A 26,997-nucleotide genomic window follows, 5' to 3' on the forward strand; every position below is an offset into this window, starting at 1 on the left:
GCAGTGTGAAAAATATGTGGAACAAGTAGTCTCTGGGCTACTTCTGGATTTTGTTGCCTGTTTCGGTCCTGTCGTTTAAAGGACAGAAGTTGTAATAGAGAAGCCCTCAGAGTTAGGGGAGCCCAAGCAATTAAAAACAAGGGAAGCTGTTAAGTGCAGCCACTGACTGTTTCTATTTTTTGTTCTTTGATCAGTTTCTTGTACACCTTTGCAGGGAGCTAGCTTCCTTTCCTGTTCAAGCCAACCTTACCACCGATCAGAAAATAAGAAAAAAAGCAAGTTTGGTTTTCAAAGCTAACCTTCACACGCCAGTCTTTAAAGTGGTGGGCATCCCAACAGCCTCTAAAAGGCTGTGAAAACGTTTAGACTCCAAGAAGTTGTAAAAACTCCCTGATTAACAATTTGTATTTTAGTTATATTGTAAAACATACTAACACGAGCCTAGAGTACCTTATGTGTTAAACATTTGATAAATGTTTCTGCAGAGGTTGACACTCAGTAACATGGTCACAATGGCAAAGTGAAGTGAACAGTTGACTTGAATCTCTCAGCAGGACTTCTCTAATGAGGCCGACAGACAGCAGCAGCACAGCGTGATTTGTCCTCTCTGGCTGCTTGTTTTTCAACGTCAATTGTGACCTTTCTTCCACTTTTTCTTAGGTTAGAGCATTTCATACAGTAGTTTTATTGTGAAGCACAGACAAGAGGAAGATTCACTGTTGACAATGTAGAGGTGAGCTGTGTGCAAATATGTATGTGTGAAACAAGAAATATTCCACATCAGCACAATGGTGCTGTGGTCCCTGAGCCTGAGTCCCAGAGGAAAATCATGAAAATGTTCATATATTTTCAACCAGGTTTCTTATCTGGGGATTCGTTTGTTCAATCAAAATGGAAGTTTTTGTTTAAACAATGCTCAAAATTAACAGGAAATTGAGATTTCTGTCAAAAAAAGATAACATTATAATCATAGCGAACCTACAAAATCCTGTCCTGAGCCAACCCGATGTGTTGTTTTTACACTTTTTTTTTCTTTCCTTTTCTTTCCACTCAAGCTTTCTTAAGAAAAACCACAAGTACGTGTATCAGCAGCTCTTGTCTGTTCCTGTGTTATCGTTGTTCTGCAGATATATTGGGTGTCTGTGGGTACATGAACCTCCCTTCTATCAGCGTACACATTCGTTCATGTACGGTTGGGGTGTTTCTCATAAGGAGGAACACCATTCAACTTTGATAGGTACACTAATATATCAAGTCTAATGTGCCAACTGTTAGTCATCAGATGTTTTCTTTGAGGTTTGTATGTGAAGTCTGACTGTTTTTTTTCTTTTCTTTATAGACCAAAAACAAACATCCTGTTTCAGTAACAAAACCTTCAGCTCATGTTATAAAGTTCATGATAGTACATGAAATCTGATCTGATAGATCTATTGTTTTACTTTATTTTGTCTTCTATTAGTTTCAGTTTTTATTATTATGATATGGATTGTATGTGTCAGATTATAAAATTTAGGAAGTACACATACATCATACAGACTCATCACAGTGTCATAAAGGCTCCTTGGGAAAGGTGTGATCACAGAATTAATCAAACCAGACCAACATTAAAATTCTTTCCTCTAGTTGTGTATAGTTGTGCTTTCATAATTACATTATTAATACACACTTGGTTTTTGTTTTGATTTAGGGTTTCTTTTTCTGTTTTAATTTGCTGTTATACCTGTCAGTGCAGAGTTTTCTCTAAAGTTCACCAAGGCCTTCCTTAAAAGCAAGAATCAGCAGTTATTAAGATTAATTATCAAGGAGCTGTGAGTGTTGGTGCAGTTTTTGTAATTTAAATACATGCTGAGATTTAAGTACTGAGCTCATGTGGATAAATCATTCACACTATAGTCTCTTATTATCTTGTAGTAAATAGCAAATAGTACTATTGTTTTTTTATTTTTTTGTTTTTACTTGTGTGGATGACCAGAGGAAGAATAGGGTTTGGGACAAAGTTACTACCGATGTTATCATGTTGATCTTAATTTCACTTTTTATTCCCTTTTGCTGGTAACAACTATGGTGCTTGGGCTTTTTTGACCTCTGAAAGGGACATGCCAGAAAAAGTTTCTCAACCACTGCAGTAATATAACCTCACCAACAGAGTGTGTGTGTGCGTGAGTGAGTGCGTGTGTGTATACATGTGAGGACAGAAGATTGGCATGCTACTATACTTATGGGGACAAATTGCCTGTCCCATGAGTCTGAAGGCATTTTTGAGGCTCAAAATGTGGTTTTAGTGTCAAAGTTAAAGTTAGGTTATGGTTAAGTTTTGGGTTAGAGTTAGGCATTCATTTTTGATGGTTAGGGTCAGCAGCTAGGGAAAGCATTATGTCACTGAGATGTCGTCACTAAGATATGAAAATGATTGTGTGTTTATATAAGACAGAGAGGTTTTCTTTCTTCCTCTAGTTCAGGACTGAATTTTGGGTGGTGGTGGGGTGGTGTGGTGGGTATATGACGGATCAAAGATTGTGTTGCCATAGTGACCCTGAGCAGAGGGAATTTCAGATCTCTGTTCTTCATTTGTGTGTATGGTTTTCTTGTAGTTTTTGTTTAATTTCAGTTTGATTCCAGAGGGGATTTTCACATTTGTATTTCTTCTCTATCTGAGGGAGAGTATTTGGTCTCTTATTTAGTGTTGCGTATACTTCTGTCCTCAGTGCCTGATGACCTGAGTCCAGAGGAGCGTCAGGAGCTGGAGAGCATCCGGCGCAGAAAACAAGAGCTGCTGCAGGACATACAGGTAAGAGTACACTCACATTCTTTGTCCGAGCCAGTTGATGTCCTTTCCAAGCTGAGCTCATCTGGGGTTTAAAGCATGAAAGTCTGAAATATGTCTTGTTTTATAATTATCTAATCTAATTTATTGTGGAACTGGATGCACATAGGTATGTCCACTTGACCAGATGGATGTAAATAAAGTCACTTGTATGTGCATCAGAAACTCAACCACTCTTTGTCCCAATATAATTTCATTTACTAAGCATCCATCCATAATATTTCAATCATTATTATTAAAGTTGGAAGAGTAATCTTCCAGCAGAACCAGATCCTTTGTTGGCACCTGTTTACCTCCACTGGTTGGGCCAATTCTGGTGCCAAAAAGATGTGATCAAAAGGTTTCAGGAATTGGTCCATGGAACCCCCTCCGCCCCTGAAAAACACTTAAACCAGATTTAAATTTGACTGACCTTTAAAGTCATCTCCTTGTGTTCTGATAGCTAGATAGTTATCTTTCAGCTTGCTTTGTATTTAATCAGAGTCGAGAAACTCTTAACTCTCATGATGAGTAGGGCAGGTGGTGCTGGTGTGACTTTAAAATTCAGTCAAACCTGATAAAAGTCCCTGCCTGACCTCCTCCGAATCAGCTGCTTTCTTTCTCTAATAACTTTAAAAAGTTGTGCAAAATTCTACCTTCACATAATGAAAACCGACTGAATTACTGACCCTTGAAGTACATAGGGTTGGTTTGAAATTAAGTTCTCTTATTTCTTTCAGCATTTCAGCATCCCTTAAAGATCTGATCCTTGAGGTCTGCTAAAAAGCAAATCTATTTTGCACCACTTTAAATGTCATGGTCTAAAGTCAAACATTTGTTTTTGTTTGGCACAGTTTCGAGTTTGCTCTTGATTCTATATGATGTTAGTGATCTTAAGTGTGTTGTTCAAACCATCTGTTTGCAAGTGACAGCCAATCGGCAGAAAAATGGTTTAAATGGAGAAGAGCTAAAACTGCTTGTTTTGGACAGAGGATGAACCAAGGACCTGTACCATTTATTTATAAAATGAATGAGGATTATTTTGAACTGTAAACCCTGTCAAGTTACCGCACTAGAATCCAAAGAATAAAAATACTGAGTTGTAAATAATCCAGGTCCACATTAACATGGGCTCTGTAGCAGCATAAAGTAGGTATCATTTATCCAGCCCTTATATTAGCTTTATCAGAAAGGTAGAGAGGCTTTGTCCCCTGAACCCAAACTGGGAGCTGGTTTACTAGAGTAAAAGCTGTGTCCCACATTTACCTGTTGGGAAATCTAGATTTAATGTAATGATAATTTCCTTAATTATGGATATATATGTGTTTTTCCCAACACAGTATTTTGGAAAACTGGTTGTTAAGTTTTAATAGTAATGTGAACCAGTTATCAGTGATGTTACACTGCATTAAGAGTATTTCTTTTAGCTCTCTATTCATTGCTCTGGCAGCTATCACTGAATTAATTAACAGTCTTTTAAAAATCATGATGAAACTTAGTTTGGTAAAGTGTTTGAGTTCCTGCCCCACTAGTCCCTGTACGTCATTTCATAATTATAGGGGAATCACATTCCCATTCTTCTGTGAAAGTACTAGTGGATGTTTACTCTTTTATCCTGTCTCTGTTTTCTGTCTTAATTACTGCCTGGATAAAATGCTTTCTTAACTGAGCAGCAATGAAACAGGATTTTGTTTTTGTCCTTGCTCTGCACCCTGTGGTTGTCTGGAACATTTTATTTTTCAAAACTTTTTTTTTCCCAGAGCAGAGACACAGGAGTTACAAACCCTGCTTTGTGTTGTTTTGTCTTTGTCTTTAATTATTTTCTCTCTGTGTGTCCTTGAGAAGATTTTTCACCTCCAAGTCTAGACCACTGTGTCTGGGGAGGTGTGTGTGTGTTTGGAGGGTAGGGTGTATACGGCTATGACCACCAGAGCGTTACTGTATACACTGAAGACAGATGATCGTCTTTGTCTGAGGGGGATGTACCTCTAATATGCATGTGTCCTCTGGCTCTCTCAGCCTGGAGAGACACATTAACCCCCTGCTTTAGTTCCCTCTACAAGCTTAAATAAATTAGCAGGACTGCCTGTGTCAGCGCTTGATGTGGAGAAATTTGTTATGTGAGATAGAGGATAAAGCTGGCCTTGTGACTTTAATGTAAATTCAACCTACTTGAAGGATAAAAGTCAATCATAAAATTACACAACACACAACAAGGACTCACCGTCCATTTCCATATGTCAGATTGTTTGTTAAAACAGTGTTTTAGTTTTATATGCTTGTTTGCATAAAGTTGGACATGCAAGTGTCATTGCAACTCATTTAGAACTGAAACAAATTAATCTCCAATGAATTTGACTCAGGAGTAACTTGTTGGTTTCAGTTTGTGTCTCTTGTAAGATTATTTAGATTATCGTGCGTTGTTGGGAAAATGACATAAAGATCAGCTTTATTGGCAAGTTGTCACTATCGTCGACCACCGACATCAGAATCCATCACCATAACCCTAATGGACTGTATATAAAAGATGGACATAGCCAGTGCAATGTAATGTACTTTATTGGTTTGTGTAGTTCCATTTGGAAGTCTGAGCATTTTGACGATCACCATCTTTTCAAACCAGACATATAGAGTTTTGATTGGACTGAGAAACCATGCCCTGCTTTGTCTGTTTACTCATTTATAAAAATTAGCAACATATTTTTTAACGAAGACTTTGCGGGATGAGAGACAAGGACAAAATGCAAACTGTATACACAGTTCTGAAATATATAAACACGTGGGATGTGAAAAGAAGTCAAGAAATTCCCAGTACATCATGGGATGTCCCCCTAGAGCCTGCGCCTCCAGCAGCCTAACCAAAGGATGGTTCAGGGTCAGCTGAACCAACCCTAACCACTTTGCATATCTCATGTCTTTATCAAAAAGCCAAATCTGAAAACAAACCCAAGCAAGTGTGTCTCTGTTCTTAGCCCAAACTGGGACCTGGTTGCTGAGGGCTCAGCCCTCCCATTCTACTTTTGAGAGGGAAGTGATCCGCTGGAAGAATTTGATACTTTAAGGTTTTTGATGAGGCCTGCTCAAGCACACAGAAGAATGAGAAATGTATCTGCTGGTAGTTGCTGAATGATATCAGCAGCAAGAGATGACTCAAACAAAAGTGACATTAGGCACATTTTCTTTTAAACTGAGATTTAATAAGGTAAGCCAAAAAAATATTTTGAGCCTGATCTATATCAGAGAGCTGTCAGTGTGGTGGGCATCCACAACACACACAAAGAAACACTCAAACACACAGCCTCCAGGCAACAGCACTGTGTAAACTGATGGATGGAGTTTATTATCAAGGTCGACTCGTTTAGCGTCTCTCTTCACTAAGCCCCGCCCTGTCTTTCCCTCAGGGCCTGATGGGTAATGAGCCATGAAATATTCCAGTAGTGGAGACAGAGGACACAGTTCTTATTTACCTTAGCTGATGGTGATGTAGCCTTGTTTTCACAACCTCATATGTCTAAGAACCAATTCATCTGCTTCTGTCCATTTTCTGTAATTATCTTAGCCTTTTGTTGTTATTATTGTGTCTTTATTTCTTTCTCTTCTCAGGACCCTTGGCAATCAAAAGTCTTTGATCCTGCGTATTCCTGTCTCCCCACCAATGTTGACATTGGGTGTGGGGGTATAGTCTGGTAAATTTGGGTCAGCAGCGGGGAGGGGAGTGGTATGAAGGGGGAAAGAGGGGACAGGAGGGGTTGTAGGCTCTGACCCCGGAACAGGTGTTACAGATCCCAGAGAGGTTTCTTTTAAAGGGTGGCTGTTGCATGTAACCCAGCAGAGAAAAATGATGAGTCTGTCTGCGAGTGTGTGAGTCATATCTGCATTTTTAGGGGTTTTAGTGGGTCATCTCTTTAGTGGGAAGTGCTTGTATGGATGTTGGTCAGTGAGATGTAGGTGGAACAGACCACCATGTGTAATTCATTGTGACAGCAAGATCAAAGCATCTCCAGAGGGCTCCTCTGAAGGGTTAGATATCACACAAATGGCACATGTAGATGTCTGCTGCTGTTTCCCTTCAGCTTCTGTACTCAAAAAAAAAACAATCAAAATAATGATCCCTTCTCCTTCCCCCTTCTGTTTCATCACTTCTTTCCCTTCTCTTTCTGTCTGCACTCAGAGGCTGAAGGATGAGATAGCAGAGGTGACCAGCGAGATTGAAAACCTGGGCCTGACTGAAGAGAGGTAAAGTATCTCTCAACTACCATTTCTGTGCTTGTGCGTAGGCAGCAGCACTCTCCTCAGCCTTTGTTTTGGAGGATTTCTAGTCAGAGAAAAGACCAAAAAAATCTGTCCAACCATTAGAGCACTGCCTTATGGGATTATTGATTAATCCATCAGATAATTAGCAGAATATAAGCCCAATTAAGGTTGCCAGTGGGACATGAAAAGTCTTCAGACTGCTTATTTTGACATTCAAGGCAGATATTCACTAAGGATATGAATCACAAACTGGTTTCAGTCAACTGTTGTCAAAATAGTTTGACATGTTTATTGAGAGCTGCATATTGCATAACAATAACATAAAGAGGATTTGTCTGGACCACTAGAAACTTAGAAGATAAAGAAATCATGGTGGAAGAACATCCTGAAGTTTGGCTTTATTTCACAAAGAAACATGACAACACTGGCAGTTATGTTTGGAAAATGTCTTTCTTTTCTATATTTATCATATAATTCCCCTCTCATCCTTTATCCTTCAAGCTTGTCAGGTCCTCTACCAGAGGTCTGGGAGCTTGAGGCTCCTGCGCAGTATCTTAGCTGTTCCTAGGACTGCACTCTTCTGGACAGAGATCTTGGATATTGTTCCTGGGATCTGCCGGAGCCACTCGCCTAGCTTGGGAGCCACTGCACCTAGTGCTCCGAGTACTACTGGGACCACTGTTACCTTCACCCTATACATCTTTACCAGCTCTTCTTTGAGCCCTGGATACTTCTCCAGCTTCTCGTGTTCCTTCTTCCTGATGTTGCTGTCATTCAGTATCACTACATCTATCACTATGGCCGTCTTCTTCTGTTTGTCTACCACCACTATGCCTAGTTGGTTAGCCACCACCATTTTGTCCGTCTGTATCTGGAAGTCCCACAGGATCTATGCCAGCTACTTGGTTATGGTGTTCCATGTATGCCCTGACTGCTAGCATCTTCCACCCTGCTGTTATGTGCTGCATTGTCTCAGGGGCGTCTTTACACAGCCTGTACCTGGGGTCTTGCCTGGTGTGATAGACCCCAGCCTTTATGGATCTTGTGCTCAGAGCTTGTTCCTGTACTGCCATGATTAGTGCCGCAGGGTCATGGGCAGGGCATCACCTGATCTTACCGTTGAGCTGACTCCTCAGGACCTTCTGCAAGTAGTTGCAGCTTTCCTAGCAGCCTCTTAGTAGTTCCCATTTGCCTGGGATCCCCAGGTACTTGTAGCTGTCCTCGATGTCTGCAATGTTCATTTTGTTCTTTTCTACTGCCAGACGCAGACCACAAGGCTGTGAGTTTTTGCTTGGCAGTTTCCAAGAGCAAGGCTTAGGCACCTCCCTTGATCTTGTATCTGAGAGTACTTCATGTACTCTCATGGAGGATCTGGGTTTTAAGCTTCACCATGATCCTGTCTTTCAGGTCAGTTCCTGTCACACTCAATTTCTATCACACTTGGGGCCAATCTCATATGGAGATGATGATATCTCCCCCCTGACCTGTCGTCCTGGCTCCCCCTTGCTGTAGCATGTACGTTGTACCTCATCAGTCTCTAGCTATGAGAGCAGTCCCTTCTTCCGAATGTTGGAACTCTGAACTACTAGATGTTTCGGCATCAATATCGAAGATATTCGATATCGAAGATCCCATAGGTCCCAACAGGGGAGTCTAGCCTACGACCGTTACTGAATACAGACGCCCCCAGGCGGGAAGTGAACTTGCATATATGCTGAAATAACTTTCTGCACAACATGGGCAGCATGACTGTTACTGAGGTTGTTTTTAGAACATCGGTGCTACGCAGGCAGGTCTAACAGACATTTCCTTTGACTAAGAAAACAAAAAAAAAATCCATCCAATATTTTCCATTCTAGGTGATAAAAGCCAGGCTGTTGTAACAGAGAGCTGGGCTGGCATTGAAAATTTAAATTCACTGGTGATGAATAAATATGATTTACACACTAATGGTTTATGTTTTTTAAAATGTTATTTTAGGAAAAACATGCAAAGGAATAGACAGATGGCCATGGGCCGAAAAAAGTTCAACATGGATCCTGCGAAGGTAAATACATTTATGCAGCAGTGCTTTCTTCTTTCATGTGAGTTCAGCTACTGATTATCAGTCTGTTTTAGTTTAGGTTAGGAAAAGTGTCCTCTTTCAGCTGACAAGGATATAAAATACACAAACCTTGTTTTTTGCATTTGCATCATGTATTAAAATGTAACTCCAGCCTTTTCCTGAAACACCATTAGTGTGATTGGTCTTTAAATGTGACACCCTGACTCTGTTTTGGTTGTTTGTTTGTTTGTTTGTTTTTATTAAAGCCATGTACTCTGTGTACTTTTTTTACTCCTGGTTGTTCGCACCCACAGTTTGACGTGCTACCCCTGAACAACCAGGTGATACTGTATTTTATGGATTATTGGTCTTGAATGGGTAGAAAGAAGAAAAAAACAACCAAAATTCCCCCATACAAAATTACTAAAATGAACTACAAACTTCTCTGAACTGCTTGTTTTCATTCAGTGTGTGATGTTCGTTCTGGGGTGTGTGTTTTGATTTTCTTCCTCAGGGCATTCGCTTCTTGATCGACTGTTCGCTGCTGAAAAACACCAGTGAAGACATTGCCCAGTTTCTGTATAAGGGGGAGGGGCTTAACAAAACCGCCATCGGGGACTATCTGGGCGAGAGGTAAGCAGTATTAATGATGTCCTTTCCAGTAGACAGTTTTGACATGTGCTATCAAAAAAAGGACAGTCTTGAGCCTACATGGACAATAGCAGGAGTTCAGACCATCTCACATTTTATTCTTCACTCCTCTTTAAAAAGTTTATTCCTTATAAGTAATAAAAGGCCAGTTTAAAAAAAAAAACCAGATTATTATTATTACTACCACATCTTCTGTGTGTTACAGGAGAAATTGTGCTGTATACTGGATATAGATTTTGGTGCATAAGCAGTTCAACAAGAGCATCCTTTAATTTGATTCTCTTGAGTTGAACAGAGCTGACACAGTTTCTCTTCTGTTTACTCCTGTGTGCGTGCACACGTGGGTGTGTGTTTGTGTGTGGGATTTCGTGTGTCGTGCAGAGATGAATTCAACATCAAGGTCCTGCACGCCTTCCTGGAGCTTCACGAGTTCACAGACTTGAACCTGGTTCAGGCTCTCAGGCAGTTTCTGTGGAGCTTTAGGCTCCCCGGCGAGGCCCAGAAAATCGACCGCATGATGGAGGCGTTTGCTCGGCGATACTGTCACTGCAACCCCGGAGTGTTTCAGAGCATCGGTACGTGAGGAAAAAACGGTTTATGGTCACAGTTTTTACATATTACAGAGTGAAAATAAAGAAGTTGTTCAATAATAAAACCATTTTTCTTCCATCTTTTTTTCATTTTTACAGCATTTATTCCATTCACACACTGTATGTAGGGCTCTACAATTTGCCACTGAGCAGGAAAACACACCAGTAATGATTTATATTTAGTTTAATGCGCATTTCCGTTTTTCGTTTAAATCAAGTCACCTTTATTTATTCAGCACATTTTAAACGACCGAGTTGATCCAAATGTATTATCTAATACTCACAGAAACATAACTAAAATACGAAGCAAAGCAAAAGTTACAATAATTTTAATGTCATCATTTTAGGCCAGGACCTGCATATTAAACTAACTTTAATATAAAGATTTACCTGTTTGTTTGTTTGTTGTTAACTTATCTTCGCTTCTCTTTAGCTCAGGAACTTCTAGAGTTCTTGCTTTCTTACTCTTAGTGAGCACTCAGCCACATTCACCTACTCACCACACAGTTTTTACACATCACACACAGTCTCATACTGATGCACTGGGGGAAATTTGTAGTTCACCATCTTGTTCAAAGATATCTTGACTTGCAGACACGAGGATCTTCCCTTCTGCTTCCTGACATGGGTAATATGAGGAATGTGCAAATAGGTGAAGGTTGTGCTGCTTACTGGACAGAGCACACAGGTTTTTGGAAAAGTATAGCATGCGGCTTGTACGTAAGGTGTTATTTGATAATTAGCACACTGTGTTCTATGTCTGCACTGGATGGACCTGATAGTGAACAAATACATACAACCAACTATGACTGTAGTTGTCTGGGAATGTAATTTCTTTTAACTAACACTCTACACAAAGGTATAGCAGCACCTCAGTGGTTTTCAGTTAATCGTTTAAACTCACTGTGGTCTTTCTAACAGCCTGACTCAGAAAACATACAAACACACACTGTGTCTGTTTGCAGATACCTGTTACGTGTTGTCGTTCGCCGTGATCATGTTGAACACCAGTCTACACAACCCCAACGTGAAGGACAAACCCTCTGTTCAGAAATTCACAGCAATGAACAGAGGAATCAATGATGGAGGAGACCTACCGGAGGACCTGCTCAGGGTGAGTGAAGTTCAGGAAGTCCACAGCACCCTGTGTGATATACTCACTATGTGTTCAGGCCCTGTGAATTCAGACAGAACAGCACATCTGATGGTCCATGTGTGTGGAAATATGAATGCCCTGTGGAGTTTCTGGTGGACATTTAAACAACTTGGAAAGCACCGGCTGTCCGATGACTGTAGCTGTGATTGTTATGATTATAACCGTGACACATGATATGATAATAGGTACTTGCAGCTGTTGTTTGTGACCTTGTGGTTTTGCAAGCCAAGCGTCATATTGAAGTTACATTCCTGATCAGTGTAACATTAGCACCTTACATTCAACCACAAATGGAGCCAAAAGTCTGAGGAGAAACCACAAACGAAGAATGAGCTAGAGATGCTTCATTTTTCTGTTCTGTGGTAGAGATGAGAAGAAGGTTTCTCAAAAATGTCAGTGTATTCAAACTGAACGGTCCAGACAGCACGTAAAAGTCCCTCATTACAACACATTCCAACAAATAATGCAGAAAAGCTCAATTCCAATTATTTTTAAAACATCTCAGGCTGTTAATCATAAATGGGTGTCTCAATGACTAAAAATTATTTACCAAGAAACTGCTTTTTTAAAGGAGTAAAGTGGGGGTTCAGCTTGTGGTTTCAGCTTTTTGAAATTCCTGGCAAAGGCTCAAGTGAACATGTCTAAAATGTATAAATGATACACTTTGAAAATGTTCCTGTGTTTGAGTTTTTTTTAATAAGTTATTATGCAACAGTTTCACCCGTGTAAACACCATTTCTATTTATTTCATAGCTGGCTGAAGTAGCCAACACATTATTCTGTTGTATTCTCTGAGTGTATTTGTTGTTTTTACTTAAGTTTATTTTGATAAATCATAACCCCAGAGTTGAAATTTGCTGATAAATGTTTGTGTTGTAAATAAGTAGAAGTTAAGATAAAGGTAAGGATAAATAGTAGCTACCCGCATGATCTAAATGATGTCACCATCTATGCAGAACCTGTACGACAGCATCAAGAACGAACCTTTTAAGATCCCAGAGGATGATGGGAATGACCTCACACACACCTTCTTCAACCCCGACAGAGAAGGGTGGCTGCTCAAACTCGGTATGTTCAGTTTCTCCAAACAGGTCGTCCCTCTAGTGGACCAGATATGTAACAGCGGCTTTAACGAGACGACGAGAGATCTTTTTATTGAAACATTAATCAAAGTTGAGTGAAATGTTTTACTCTCCTGTTGACACTCTTCTTGTCTGTTTGTGTTTCATGGTTTTGACTTCAGGAGGTATGTATCCTCACACTCGCCAGCTTTAATGCACCGCTTTGCTTTCTGAGCTGCCCCTGCCCACCACCCCGTCATTTCTGTCCTGCCACTGGCTGTGTGCATTCACCTGCCCATCACAGTTTTACTGTGATAATTAGTTTTTACATCCGGTTCACCTGCTGCTTTTCGCTATCATGTCCTGATGTGAAGGTATTAGCGCTTCACATCTGCCTCTAACTGCTGGACTCCTTGAACTGCCCACTGACTCACGTTTTAACCTCAGCTGTTGCAGTCAGTAGGCTTTACTTAACCTGCTGAATTGTGTCATCAGTGTGCTTCAGAGTGTCGCCGTCAACATCAGCATTCAGTTTACTGATGTCATAACTCACCTTTAATCCATCCTCAGGTGGAAGAGTGAAGACCTGGAAGCGGCGCTGGTTTATTCTCACTGATAACTGTCTCTACTACTTTGAATACACCACTGTGAGTACTTCTTGTTTCACTGTGAAAATAAATGATTACTGGATGTAACTGTGGACAGCCTGAACTATTTTTTTTTTCCTTTCTGCTGTTTAAAAGGACAAAGAACCCAGAGGGATTATTCCACTGGAAAATCTAAGCATCAGAGAAGTCGAGGACTCAAAGAAGCCGGTAAACCGCTGCTCTCTTTGTTTTTGTCCTGTGATTGAAGAGATCAAAGTCTCAGAGATCAGAAAAAGATGGCAAAAACAGGAGGGGACACAAATCTCTTTGGGTTTGCGTCAGGAACAGCATCCCACATAAATCTGCCAAATCAAACATGCAGAGCTAACCGCTGTGGCGACCCTCTGTTAATAAGGGAGCTGCTGAAAGCAGCTTACAAAGGATTTCAAAAAGCAAAGCAAAAATAAACCGTGTAACCATGTCTCCAAAGTAATGATGACTTTGATTTTCTTGTGATACTAGTCCTTATTTTGCATGTTTTCCTTAGTTACTCCCATGATTATTATGGACGCATAATTAAAAACTAAAGGTTATAATCTTCAGCATGGGCAGCCAAGTTTGTGAATGTGACAACTTGAGAACGAGAACGGGGTCGCTCTTGTGGTCGTCAAGTATTTTTAATTTTGGAGGAAGCCTAAAGTCGTACCTGGAGGAGCCAGAGATTTAGCCACTTTTTCCACTGGCTTCAAATATTTGATGACTTTATCCAAAAATAGGGTTTTAAAAAAAAGTACATATACTACACAGGTGCAAGCCTGAAAAAGCATTAAAAAACCCACAACATACCCAACGATAACTCCAGCAAATGAACAATGAACACGTGACCGTCCACCTAGAATCAGTGCACCCTCAACCTGCTGATGGAGCAACAGTTTATATAAAGTTTATATAAAGTTTATATTACAGCGTTGAACACGTTCAGTACAGAGCGAAAACAACCGATCACACATGTAACTTGTTTACTCGCCTTCCTGCCTCAACCATGATCTCTCTCAGAACTGCTTCGAGCTGTTCATCCCCAACCACAAAGATCAGGTGATCAAGGCCTGCAAGACGGAGGCAGACGGCCGCGTCGTCGAGGGAAACCACACTTTCTACAGAATCTCCGCCCCAACTGCGGAGGAGAAGGACGAATGGATCAAAAGCATCAAGTGAGTTTCAGTTTTGTTTTCTCTCCCTGCAGAGGGTCAAACTAATGATGACGATGAAGAAAAAGTGGAACTGCTGTCCTTCTCTCTGCAGGGCTGCCATCAGCAAAGACCCGTTCTATGAGATGTTAGCTGCTCGGAAGAAGAAGGTCTCCTCCCTGAAGGGGCTGTAGAGCTGCTGAGGATAAAACAACCGCAGGCCTGTTTCAGGTGGACCTGACATTCCCGCTGCAGACCTGAACCTGGCGGAGGATTCACCTCTTAAAGCGGCTTGTCTTTTGTCCCCTTTTCAACAGACACACCTTCAGAACCAGCGCTCCCTTCTTTACAGGTCTGACCTCCTGCTGACACTTTATTTCCCATCTGCAGCTAATGTTATTCAGACAGAGACCGCTCTTTTGTTTGCTGAAACGTCACCATTTTAGAGTCCTGCTGCTGCAGTACTGTAACGATGCTGCGCTGCCCTCCGGTTAGCTCTCCCGCTCATCTTGAAACCTGCTGTAAGGACTGTTGACAAGCATTTGAATGACCTCTGAGCCTTTTCGCACAATCAGTGTTTGGTCTGCTTGAGTACAGCAAGTCCCTACAGCTGCTGAAAACAGAGAGAGCGCGGGAAATGTTGTCAGTTCACGTCTCCAGAGGAGTGAACTACGAAGCGAAGTTAATGAGTTAGCGAGGTAGCGAGCCTGAAGTTGTTTTGTTGTTGTTGTTCAGAGTTTTGGTTTAAAATCAACAGCAAAAAGCAGCCCAGTGACAAACTAACAACACATAAGGAAGTACAGGAAAACCTGCTCAAAAACAGCTGTGTGTTTACAGTGACTTCAATCAAATTCAATTCAATTTTATTTACATAGCGGCAAATCACAACAGTCGCTTCAAGGCGCTCAAATCAACGATGCCAACAATACGTTTCATTGCTCCTGCTTGTCTCTGCAGTTTTCCTAGCTGCAAATCCAAAACGTAAATCTGATCTGGAAACCAGCAAGAAGTTATCACTTCTGTCCTGTGGTGTGGTCCACCATCAAGCTGGAAATGGACTGTCACCAGATCGCTCCTAAATCATTGTAAGGAGTTTTTGTTTTTTTAGTATTAGTATATTTTTTAGTATTTAGTATTGTTAATACAGTACCTATTGACCCTTGGTAAGTATATTAAAATTATGCCAATAAAAATAACAGAAATAGAAAACGTGATTGTTCTTCACCATCATATAAAAAAATACACATCGCCATTCTAATTACACTCACATCTACAGGCACCTGTTAACCTAACGTGCACACCTGGAGAAAACCCAAGACATTCATGCTGCAGGACAGCAGTCCTGACCCTCATAAAATAAGAATTCATATGATGACGTGGCAAAGGAAATAAACAGTAATACTATTAATAGAAATAAGTAAAGTTAATCACAGCTGTAGCAGACTGGAGTTGTGTTGAAATGTGTCTGCTTCATAGTGCACTCCTCTGGACGGAAAAGTTTGAGATAAAATAAACGACTCCTCGTGAAAGCTGCACAGCAGCAGAATCTGAGATTCTGACTTTTCTGAAGCTGACGAAGATTCAGCTCAGGACTCAGTCGAGACTCTGAGCAGCGTTTAGTTTGTTGCCATACATTTCCCCCCCTGCCCCGTTTTGTTACTACTGTTGATCTTCTGTCCATGAAAAGGAAGGTAAAACAGAAATAGTCAAATATTTATTTATCCACATTTCTTGTAATTTATTGTTTTTGTCTCAATAAAAGTTTGCAAAGAATCTTCTGCTCCTGTTTGACTTCATTATTTTACTGAAGTTGTTTTATTGTTCATTTGTAATGAATAAGTTTGATTTAAAATGAAGTGAGAATGGTTCCGATTAGTTTTCTCTAAGCACCTTCTGAGGTTGTTCGACCGCATTTCTTCTGTAGTGTAAACACTAACGTGTCCTGATGCAACCTAGACAGTCATTAATGCAGGACATGGTGGCCTCTGCAGTCACCTGTAACCTCATCCTGCCAAACAGCTGCAATAAACTAAACACAGCCGGCCTTTTATCTTGTATAACCTTTTTTTTTTAATGAACTTTTGTATGGGTTTAATTCCAGTGCTCCCTGTCCCACTTGACCTCAATCTAAAGCATGCCGCCAGCTACCGAACACAGGTTTCAATACTCTGTTCTCATTCATTTAAGCACTTATCTCACCTTTATCTAATGTAACTCATGAAGCAGCCAGTCATTCTAGCAGAGCTGTCAGTAAACTACGTTATCTTCTGTAAAGTTTCCCCACATCCTGCTAATGTTGATGTGACCTGATTACTCTGGAAAACCACAGCGCATATCAAGGAGATGAAAGCACGAGCACTGAAGCAGACCTGGGAAATTCCCCTTCCAGCGAAAGGTACGGCTGAAGTAGTACGTGTTAGAGCTGTGACAGAAGGCAGACTAATCAGACATGTGTCGCACTCCGCAAAATATTAGTACGAGTCGATCTCGCTGTGTTCTTCTCAACTGGCAAGAGTGGCTCACGCAGTGTTCACTAGTGACGATTAGTCAACATTTGAATCATACTTGATGGCCGATTTGTGGTCAAACACCCACATAATTCCAAAATTCATGATAGGTTTTTTTTCTCCAAGTGGTTACAAACTAATTTTTATGACAGCTGTCAGAGCTTTACAGTGTGAGCTGTCGTCACAAAGCAAAACAAAGGGACATCATAAAAAAGAAGGAAACTCGAAAGTGATTGATCTGAATGCAGTGGAAAACACACCACAGGGTTGAGGTACCTGAAGCTGCAAGAGGCTGAAATGGTTCCAAACTGAAGCCAGATCTTAGTGGAGGAACCAGGAAAGATGGAGGCTTATTGCTTAAACCTTTTTAATTTTATTGGGATTATTTTACAAAAATAGCTTCATGTTGTATAATGACTTGAAACTAAGATCAAAAACACATCAGGAAAGTATTCAAGTGAGAATTTGAGGTTTTCTTGTAAACTTTTATACAAGCATATTTGTTTTTGCAACCAGAGAAGTCGGCCCCTGGTGGCCATTAGAAAAAATGCATTTCCGCATTGGCCTCACTGAAGCTGTCTGTCAAGGTCAGTCATTCCCAAAATAATTTGACTTTAAAGTCAAATAGATTTCTATTTTCTATTCAGTTTTTCTTTTAGAATCACAAAGGATGCTTTGGTTTTGTTTTTTGTTATTTAGACTAAAATTTTAAAATCTTTACATTTAAAAAGAAACAACTAATGAAACGAGGCTGAATTGTTAATTTAATGAAGTGATGAATAGGATTCAACAAATAAAACAAAAGATTAAAAAAAAGACTGAAAACACACAAAGAATAAGGAACACAACAAAAGCAAACAGAGCAGCTTCAGAAAACATTTTTTTATATTTAACATGTAAAAAACCAGCAGGAGTGGTCGTCGAGCAGAAAAACCAAAACAAAGAGCTAATAGACACCAAACCTCAGGAAACCTTTCACGTCAGCTTTGTTTCATCTCTCGTTTAAAGCTTTTCCACACGAATCGCTGAACTCGAGCTCAATCAGAAAAATCAAACGCTTGAGGACACTTTAAAAACTCACCACACATTCACTCTTTAATTTACAACAATAACACAGACTGTACAGTCAACTTTACTGCAGGCAGAGCTGTAAACACAGCGTCAAAGGCTCATCGAGGGGTCGTCACCAAACAACCTTCATCTGATCAGAGACGTTCACACATGAAGTGCCTGCTTTTTTTCTCCATGCATGCAACACATACCTGTGGACGTGTATGTATGTTAACAGAAGTATGTTTGTGTTTTTTTTATGCTTGTAGTTAATAACACTACAAAACCAGAGTCCCACAGTGCTATGACGTCATGTGTTAATACATAAAGAGTGTAACGGTGTGAAGGTGGATCCAGAGCTTTAACAAACAGGATTTACCTCCCGAGTCCGCCACATACATGTGCTGCTGTGTGTGTGCATGTGTTTCAGTCACTTCCTATGACACACAGAGGACGCCGGCTCCCAGCGTGCTGAAGGTCATCCAGAGTGTGCTTCTTCCACAGGAGCTGGCCGACCTCCACCTTCAATTCATGTCCAGAATGGACTGTCTGCCACCTGCGGGAAAAAAAAAAAAAAAAAGCTCAATCTGCTGATTCCCGAGTGATTTTTAGTTGTGGTTTGTGGTTATCATAAAGGACATGATGTGAAGGCTGAGAGTCTGGCAGCACTGCCGAGGTCTTCCTCATTATCACCATTTTTGTTTGTTTTCTAAATGATTTCTGTCCTTGAAGACAACCTGAAGGTTTTTCTAAAATCCTAAAAGACTCTTATTAAGCTGGAATAAAACATTAGAAAATATGGAGCAATAATAACACCTGCTAGCTGGCATCAATACATGTTAACAGCAGTATTAACACAGGCTAAATGAGCCTGTGTTAATTTATTCCTTACGGTTTAAGCCCAAACTCACGCTGACAGTTTTCTACGCCAGCATTTCTTTATCGTGTAGAAAACCCGAGACACACTGGTTAAAATTGCGCTTCTTTATCTTATATTAAGATATCTCAGAGATTAAATGTGTAGTTAAACTTGTTCACAGTGACAGAAACTGGAGTCCAGCCCACATAAGCTCAGAGTGGGCTGTTTGTGGCCTGTGATGTAAAATTAGTTTGACATCCCCGCGATGAAATGTTTTATCACAGGGACGTCAAACTTTTACTCTGAATGCTCCGTTTCTGGTTTGAAACACACTTTTTTCAGTTTCTGTCTTTCATGCAGGTAGTGAGGATTTGTAAACAAGTTGGCATCTTGAAAGCAAACTAGGGGCAACCTGCCAGCATGCAAAGCAACCACAAGCAGGTTTTTGGTGCAGCATCCTCTGCACTTGATTTCACCCAGCAACTACTCACATGCAAACAAAGTGCATGTTTCCAGGGGACTGCTGACTAGTCTTTAGCAGTGATCTACTGTTAGACTTTTTTTTTTATATTGACTGTTTTATATGTTTAAGCACTTTGACCTACAAAAGCAGCATTACTGTACTAAAATGATAATTATTATTATTAATATATCTGTTTGACTGCATGAGCACTGAGCAACCAAATGGCTCACAGGTACATTACTTATCTATATCATATGGTATTATGTGATCACGCTGCATGGCAACCAACTATCAAAGGGCTAATATGACCCATTTTTAGCATTTCAGAACCTATATTACCTTTAAAAAAATGACATTGTTTTAATTCCATGATAATAAAAACCTGATCCGCAGAAAGAGCAGAGCCTCCACTTTTATCCATCTTAAACTCACCTTTGTTTTAATATTTACATCATTTCCAACAAAACAACAAGACCTTTGGCATTTTCAGCATTTTAGTAACAGGAATATGAGGTTTGGTTACATAACCTCACATTTATAAACAAATATACAAATTCGATTTGTATATTTGATTTGCATTCATCAGCTGCTTAAAAAAAAACATGTTTTTTGCTTTTCCTTTAAGGCACAAAGAGACCTGTTGCTTCTACTTTTATGTCTGATAATTACGGTGAAATTAATTCACATATGCATCTTCTCAGTGCTTACATGAGTTGGTTAATGTCCATCACAAAGCACAAACTTTGGAGCCCTTGTGCAGTGTTACATTTTATATGTTCAGGGTGGAAGCTTTGCTGTGTCCTTTCCTGGACTCTTCCATAGACTTTTCCATATAATTTTGTCAGTGCAATTTCAAATGTTAAATTTAATAGAATCTGATCACTATACATTTATATGTTGTTGGGGTTTTTTTTATCTTAACAAGTTGGTGTGATTACATGAATTTAAGACGATTACCTGGCAGAAGTTCAGGTTCAAACTGATTTTGATGGTTTACATTTCCTTAGCTTTAAAAGTTCATATTTCTGGTTGTTTTTGTGTCGTATTTCTCTGACTAAATAAAATTAACTTGGAAAATGTCTTGTAGTGTCTTGGCTGTAAAAAGGTCTGGGACTACTTTATATAAAAAGGTCACGGTGGGGCAAGTTCACTGCATTGGGGAAATCTCAGTTTCACCACTAGAGGGCAGAGGAGACCTTCTCAATCCGTCACGCTGGGTTAGAGTGGGTGATGCTGTGTGGACATCAGCTGCGTTTTAACCCCATGTGGTTTGGAGAGGCTCCAGCTTGTTGTCACTAATTTCCAACAATAGACAGCCTGCGCTGCTGATAAGAACTTTTTAAAAGGCACAGCCATTGTTGCAGGGCTGCGTTTTGTTTTTTCCTCTGTCAGGAAAAAAAGGAGGCGATAAGCAGTACAAGTGCACAGATCACAATGCCAGATGGATACAAAACAGGAGCGAGCGCGAACAAACTGATCTAAACAGGTTATTTATTGTCTGCCTGAAATTCAAAGAAAAAAGTTTAAAAAAATTAAATAAAAAACCCAGAATGTATTTTTAAAGAAAACATTTTTTTTTTTAAAAACAGCACTTTTATATTTCAAATCAGTAAATATGATGAATCTGGTTTCCTGGACCTGAAGGTGAATGTGTAGCTGGGGTCACTGAGGCTGCTTTGCTTCAGGAACAGAGCCGTGTGATCCCATTAAGGAACAAAGGCTCTGACAGAGGAGCTTCACGTATGCCAGCAGCCCGTATGCTCAGCACGTGCTTCACCTTTAATAATAATGATATAGAGCACTCATGCGTAAATGTATTTCTCAAATGCAAACATAGAATAAATCATCACAGCCTTCCTGTTGACTGAAGTCGCATATCATGGCCTGATGAGGTAGTGAAACAGCTTTCAACAAATGCCTGACAGCACACAGCTTTCATCACATGCAGAGTCGCCTTGAGCTTCCTGAGCTCAGGGACCTACACGTCGTAGGTGCACGCAAGGACAGGACGCGGTCTTTAACCCGTCGGCGGCCTAATCTGTGAAAACTAAGTGTTTTCAGCTGTGTGAACAGATCTGATCCTTCTTCGTGCAACTTGTTGAGAAAAGGAAGAGTGTGGAAAACAGCTTGCCTGATTCTCCTGAATCTGGAGGAGTAAATAGTGAACATGTTGGAGACTATTTTCAGCAGCAGTTTAATAAACATTTGTAGCTGTGATGATTTCTAACAAAGAAGTTGTACACTTGTTATCACGAAGACTGCAGTGGGGTTGTGTAGAGTGTCTTCCAAACGCCTGGCTTTCTGCTTTTATTTCAGTCACATGTTAATTCTGTAATAATTACAGATACACGATCACAAGGTCAAACATTACCAGACTTCCAGATCCAGCTCCCCCCAGCTATGCTTTCAAACTGTGAAACAAAGGTTTGACAGAAGGTGGGCCTGCTGGAATATTTCACATATTTATTCCCTTCACGTAGGGTTAGTTAACCTATTAACCCTGTTACACACTTTTTTCCTCAACATCATCGGTGGGATTTGTTTTTGTTTTGTTTTTTTCCAGAAAAATCTGATGTATGTAAAATAATACACAAACTGATATTTAAGCTTTTTTATTTTGTTTACTTACTATTAATTTAACATCCCAGTTTTAAAAAATGAGAAATTAATTTAAAATTTTACAGGATTAAAAACATGCAAGGCGGTGTATTTTCATGGCTCTTATGTTTAACAGATTTTTCATTTATTCATTTCTATTTTAATATTTTTACATAATGGTCACTCTGCAATGCCATCTATTGTTTTTAATACTGGTTGTTTGAGGTCTAAATGCAGCATTACTGCACTTAAATAATAATTATTACTAATATCTTACTAGAAAGCATGAATCTCTGATGACAGTTACATCTTAGGCTCCTGAAGGTTCTTATCTATATCAAATATTATTGTGTAATCACGTTGCCAGGCAACACCTGTCGAATGGCTAATACTGTATGAGCCATTTTTAGCATTTATGAACCTATATGACCCTACAAAACCATTAAATCGTTGCAATTTCACAACAATAAAACCTGATTTAGATCCAGAAAAAGAAAACTGTGATATAAATGATGGCGTTGCCTGCCAACTACCTTTCGAAACCACTGCAATAGCACTGACCCGTACCAGCTTGCATAAATGTATAGATTAAATGATTAATCTCAAATTTAAACACCTAAAAAAAAGCAACTACGTTAAATTTGACTCCATTATTTCACTTTCAGGGTCTGCTGTGTATATTTTAATCAGGAATCCTGTAATTTTGTGGTTTAAGTACTTTACTTTTTCTCTTTTTTTTTGCAACTACAGAAGAATGAGATTCACGGGACACAGGCTAAACACAAAACTACTAATATCAGGATCCATTCATTGCTTACTTTTACTGACAAATAAAAGTAAAGAGCACGGCCAGCCTCACAGTTTGAATACTTCTAAAGAAAAAAGGTATGTCAGATTTTTGCTGACGCTCAATCAGAACTCATTCTTAAGATGTTTATTTTGTTTTAAAGGAAGTTTCTTCAAGGCGGCATTCACAGTGTTGGGCCTTCACAGGAAAAGAGGCCTGAATAGCTCGAGGCTGATGTTTGAAACAGCTGACATATAGCAGATGTCAAATCTGCAAAAAGTGTGAGTTTTAATGTGCGTGTGAGAGCTTTTTCTTTCTTGAAGTGGCTCAGACTTATTCACAGAGATTAGGATCAAATCGCACAGCTGTTTGCATTTTTAGCTCACAGACACCAGTGAGTCTTTTCTCTTATCTAAATATGATGTAAGAGTTGAGGCCAACTTTGAGCCTGGAGTCATTGATGAGTCTCGCAGACCTGAGCGTGCGTCACAGAGTCGGTAACTCGAGGACATACAACTTTTTTTTCTATTTTTTCCCTCTCCACTGTTTCTCCAACAATAGGCCTGAATACACTCTTACACACATCATTGTTTGAGAATGAAAGATGACCTATTTTAGTCCATTTCCCTCTGGCAGCACATCAATCAGCATTTTTTTTTTCACAACTCTATTCAGGTAGTGATAAGACACCACCCATTTACCGTCAGTATCCAGTCTGCAACACTTCCTGTTCTCAGAAACCACCACCAAAAGAGAAAAGAAAAAAATGCTGACCGTCTTTCCATCAATCTTTAGCTGCAATCTTGACAGGCTTCCCTCCTGGCTGATCTTCAGTTTATGATGCGACCACAACTTTAACCGTCCCCCTGAATGTTTCTGCTAAGCAGAAGCAGCCTGTTCACTCAGGGTTTTTTTGAGCTGCTGAACCTTAAGAGAGTTCACCTCTCGCCTGTCCTGACAGGATTCACGGTTACCCAGACCTCAGTATCAAATCATCACCATAACACCACGATGACTCACTCAGCGGTGAATCAGCCGACACGCTGTCCCTGCTCTCACGTTGGTGATTTGGGCTGCTGGGAAGGCGAGGACGGGACCTGCGATTTGGGACTCACCGCAATGACTGCAGGCATTTCGAAGAAGCCGCAGCCTGTTTTACTCTGTGTGTGTGTGTCTGTAAATAATGTTTGGGGCTATATTTTGTCTACTCTTTATTTGCAGACAAACTAAATAAAAATACTGGAGATGGTGTAGAAAGTAAATCAGCTACGAGGAAATATTCTGTTGTCTTTAATAACCCGATGATACTGATGTTGAATTTTTGCATATGTTCCAAAAGTTTGTATATTTTAGTACTTAACCGTCATTTTTTCAGGCAAACAAAGTCATCCTTTCCGCTTCCCCATTCCTCAAATGCAAACACCTCCTCTGTTCTGTTAGAAAAGACGGTGAGCTAAATATCTTTGAGTTTGTCACATAAAACAAACAATTACTGTGGGCAAAAAAAGTAAAAACGTTTTAGGAAACTAGATGCATCGCCCAAAAACATCATCATATTTAATACTTGCATTTGCCAGTGTGCAAATGTATTATAACTGACGCCATATGGATTATGTAAGACTTTAGTCTCCGCGCAGAAAAATATATGAGGCTCAAAATGAGCTTTGGTAATCGCTGTTATTGCAGATGACAGCATGAAGTCAAGGTCGAGGTGCGCTGCTAGTTAACGAGGCACACAGATCTAATAACCTCTGTTAACTCATCAAAACAACAACAAAAAAAAGCAGTTAGCCAACCAGACAGGGTGTAAGCATGACCGTTTAGATAACACTCAACTCGTTTTGCCTGAGGACTTTTTTTTTTTCAAAATGAAAGTTTGCAATACGGAGGTTTTTTTCCAGCGAGTCTTCAAGAAGAATGCGTTTGAAGTCGTTCAGGAACAGGAAGTTACATTAGAGCCCATCTCAGCTGCTGCAGCTTTCCTCTGCAGGCTCAGTGAGAGGTCTCAGGCCTGACATTACAGGTCTGTGGTCAGGGATCAGGAAGCAACCTGTGACATTAACCTGTGACAGGGTTAATTTGTCACGCAGGCCAGAAGTAGAGCATCACGCATCAAGTGATCTGCTTGAAGCTCTAACATTTACAGAGGTTTATTTCAAAGTCTTCAACATCATCTTCCTTCCTTCCGTGTATCCATGTCACAGAGGAATCAGTCCAAGCAGAGACATGCAGACCTCCTTCTCCCTGGCTACCTACTCCAGGTATTCCAGGGGGACACAACAGCGTTCCCAAGCCAGGAGAGATATACTCTCTCCAGCATGTCTGCCCCAGGGCCTCCTGATGGTAGGACATGCTGTAAGCACATCATCTAGGAGGTTCCCTAAAGCCATCTTAGTCTTTGCTCTTCAACCTCTAAGGCTCACCAACCCCTCAGAGCAGTTTCACTCTTTCAGTCACTGCCCAGAGCTCGTGGCCACAGGCGAGGGGCAGGAGCGTAGATCGCCCAGTAAATCGACAGCTTTGCTTACCTTTTTCACCACTACAGATTGTGGTTTCGATCAATATACTAGATTGCCCACTTTAATGTTTACGGTTTGTATAAAATTATCAGCTTCTAAAAGCTTTTATTTGACAATCTGAACTTTCAGATGAGTCATTCGGAGCCAACTTCCTCTATAAATGCTGAATTTAAGTCCAGTATTCTCTCTCTTTTAGCTCCATTTTTGGCCTCCACCAGCAAAAAACAGCAAACAAGTTTATAGAGAGTAGTGAGAAACCCCAAAATAATTAGCCGTATGACTCTAATACAGCAGATTTTTGTGACATATTACAAAAACCTTTTGGAGAGGCCTAAAAATAGTCAATCCTAAAAGAGTGTTGTGGAGCACAATAGCCCCTTTTCTTACTTTCTTTTGGCCCACAAAGGGCTTCAAGGACAGCAACATGTGTTTTCATGAGTACTCTCCTTGATATTGACTAACACCCACAATAAATTTTTATTATTTATATTTTACTACCCGGTTCTCTCACAGCCAAATTGGACTCTTTTTGTCTCCTACAAAAATGAAAATAAGCTGCAATAAAGTGAAATCATCCTTTTAATGAACTCAAAACTAAATTTTAATGAGTTTTCATGTGTAGTGAGTTGTGCACATGTGTGGCTGCACCTCAGAAGAAGTTCTTGATGAGTGGCGTGACCAGTTTCACCCACAGTTTAACGTGGCGGTCGGGCCGCTCGAACGTAGAGGTGGACACTTCAGTGGAGCGCCGGTACAACATCTCCTGCTCCTGGGAGTTTAAAACGCAGGTGTTCGTTCAGTTACGCAGACTTACACATTCATTCATCATCATGTCTGGCTGTGGTTTGTGGAAAATAAAGAGCCGACCTCCTGCAGCTGGCTCTGCAGCTCCTCATTCTCCGTTACTATGGCAATCTGGGCCTCCAGGTCACGGTGAACCGAGCGGTAACCGAAATTAGGGGAGCCAATTAGAGTGAGGCAAGGCCGATCCTGCCCCTGGAGGTAATACCACAGACCTGTGAGAGAGGAGAAAAGGAGTGAGCCAGCGAGGAGGTAATGCTTCAGAGAGCCGTTTCCAGCAGAGATTTCTGCCGGCCTAAACCACAACTAAAAGGAAGCACATGCAGAAATCCCCAGAGCAGATCCAAAACCCTAAAATATGAGAGAGAGTGAGTGTGCATCCTCGTCCCGAGGCTACAACACAGTGACTGTACAAGTCCTCGTCTCTCACGCTACATACCGCTGCGACCACAAGAAGAACAGCAGAGGAGGCAGAACAGCGAGAGTAATGTGTTTTATCATTTTCACTGAGACAAATACAGCTCATCTAGACGTCCAGTCCTGGCTCAACTCGCAAAATCTCATCAGATGTTGATCTGCGAGTATTTTTTTGCATGTGAGGGGGGAAAAGAAAAAAAATTGCAATCATACTGAACAGTTGTTTCCATTTGTCAAGGGATAAATACATTTATTTTGGACATATTAGTGGAAAATAAAAGGAGAAAAACAGGCTGAATGAAGTCCAAACTCTGGCATGTTCTCATAATGCAATCAAACATTTGAGATCCACTTGATCTGTCCTTTTATAACAATGAAAAAAAGTGGAAGGATCTCTTCAGGATGTTAAGTTTGCTCCTTTTTCGGGACTAATAAAAGTGAGGCTAACCCTTCAACTGCAGTTCCTGTCCAATTTCAGCACCGGAATGAATCAGGTTTCATGGATTTAACAGATAAATAGGGCCTGCATTGATGTACAGCCCATCTAAAAACAAATAATAATGATTTGAAATTCTAATATTGCGTCACTCAAGCACTAATTAGCAGATGTGTGTGTGTGTGTGTGTGTGTGTGTGTGTGTGTGTGTGTGTGTGTGTGTGTGTG

General features: G+C 40.3%; 2 protein-coding genes across 5 annotated transcripts in view; one reads left to right on the forward strand and one right to left on the reverse strand.

Annotated features, from left to right (window-relative positions):
- Nucleotides 1-16,098, forward strand: part of LOC102202365 (cytohesin-1-like) — a 23,070-nt gene extending 6,972 nt beyond the window's left edge. For 2 of the 4 annotated variants that reach the window (XM_005749675.2, XM_005749677.2), the window contains exons 2-12: nt 2,706-2,788; nt 6,975-7,039; nt 9,038-9,104; nt 9,616-9,734; nt 10,134-10,327; nt 11,308-11,456; nt 12,455-12,566; nt 13,130-13,206; nt 13,303-13,374; nt 14,203-14,357; nt 14,449-16,098. In XM_005749675.2, coding sequence (XP_005749732.1) covers nt 2,706-2,788; nt 6,975-7,039; nt 9,038-9,104; nt 9,616-9,734; nt 10,134-10,327; nt 11,308-11,456; nt 12,455-12,566; nt 13,130-13,206; nt 13,303-13,374; nt 14,203-14,357; nt 14,449-14,527 — 1,172 coding nt within the window. In that variant the 3' untranslated portion in view covers nt 14,528-16,098. Of the gene's footprint in view, nt 1-2,705; nt 2,789-6,974; nt 7,040-9,037; nt 9,105-9,615; nt 9,735-10,133; nt 10,328-11,307; nt 11,457-12,454; nt 12,568-13,127; nt 13,207-13,302; nt 13,640-14,202; nt 14,358-14,448 lie in introns of those variants that run through there. The other 2 variants (XM_013915067.1, XM_013915066.1) reach the window with 2 other exon arrangements.
- A 1,816-nt stretch (nt 16,099-17,914) lies between these two features.
- Nucleotides 17,915-26,997, reverse strand: part of pgs1 (phosphatidylglycerophosphate synthase 1) — a 46,206-nt gene continuing 37,123 nt past the window's right edge. Inside the window, exons 9-11 of the mRNA XM_005749679.1 lie at nt 25,984-26,132; nt 25,765-25,885; nt 17,915-18,446 (exon numbers count right to left, since the gene is read on the reverse strand). Of these exons, the coding sequence (XP_005749736.1) occupies nt 25,766-25,885; nt 25,984-26,132 (269 nt within the window). The 3' untranslated portion in view covers nt 17,915-18,446; nt 25,765. The remainder of the gene's footprint in view (nt 18,447-25,764; nt 25,886-25,983; nt 26,133-26,997) is intronic.

The sequence above is a fragment of the Pundamilia nyererei genome, unplaced genomic scaffold (assembly GCF_000239375.1).
Source record: "Pundamilia nyererei isolate P.nyererei 1_Seehausen unplaced genomic scaffold, PunNye1.0 scaffold00253, whole genome shotgun sequence".
Taxonomy (NCBI): domain Eukaryota; kingdom Metazoa; phylum Chordata; class Actinopteri; order Cichliformes; family Cichlidae; genus Pundamilia; species Pundamilia nyererei.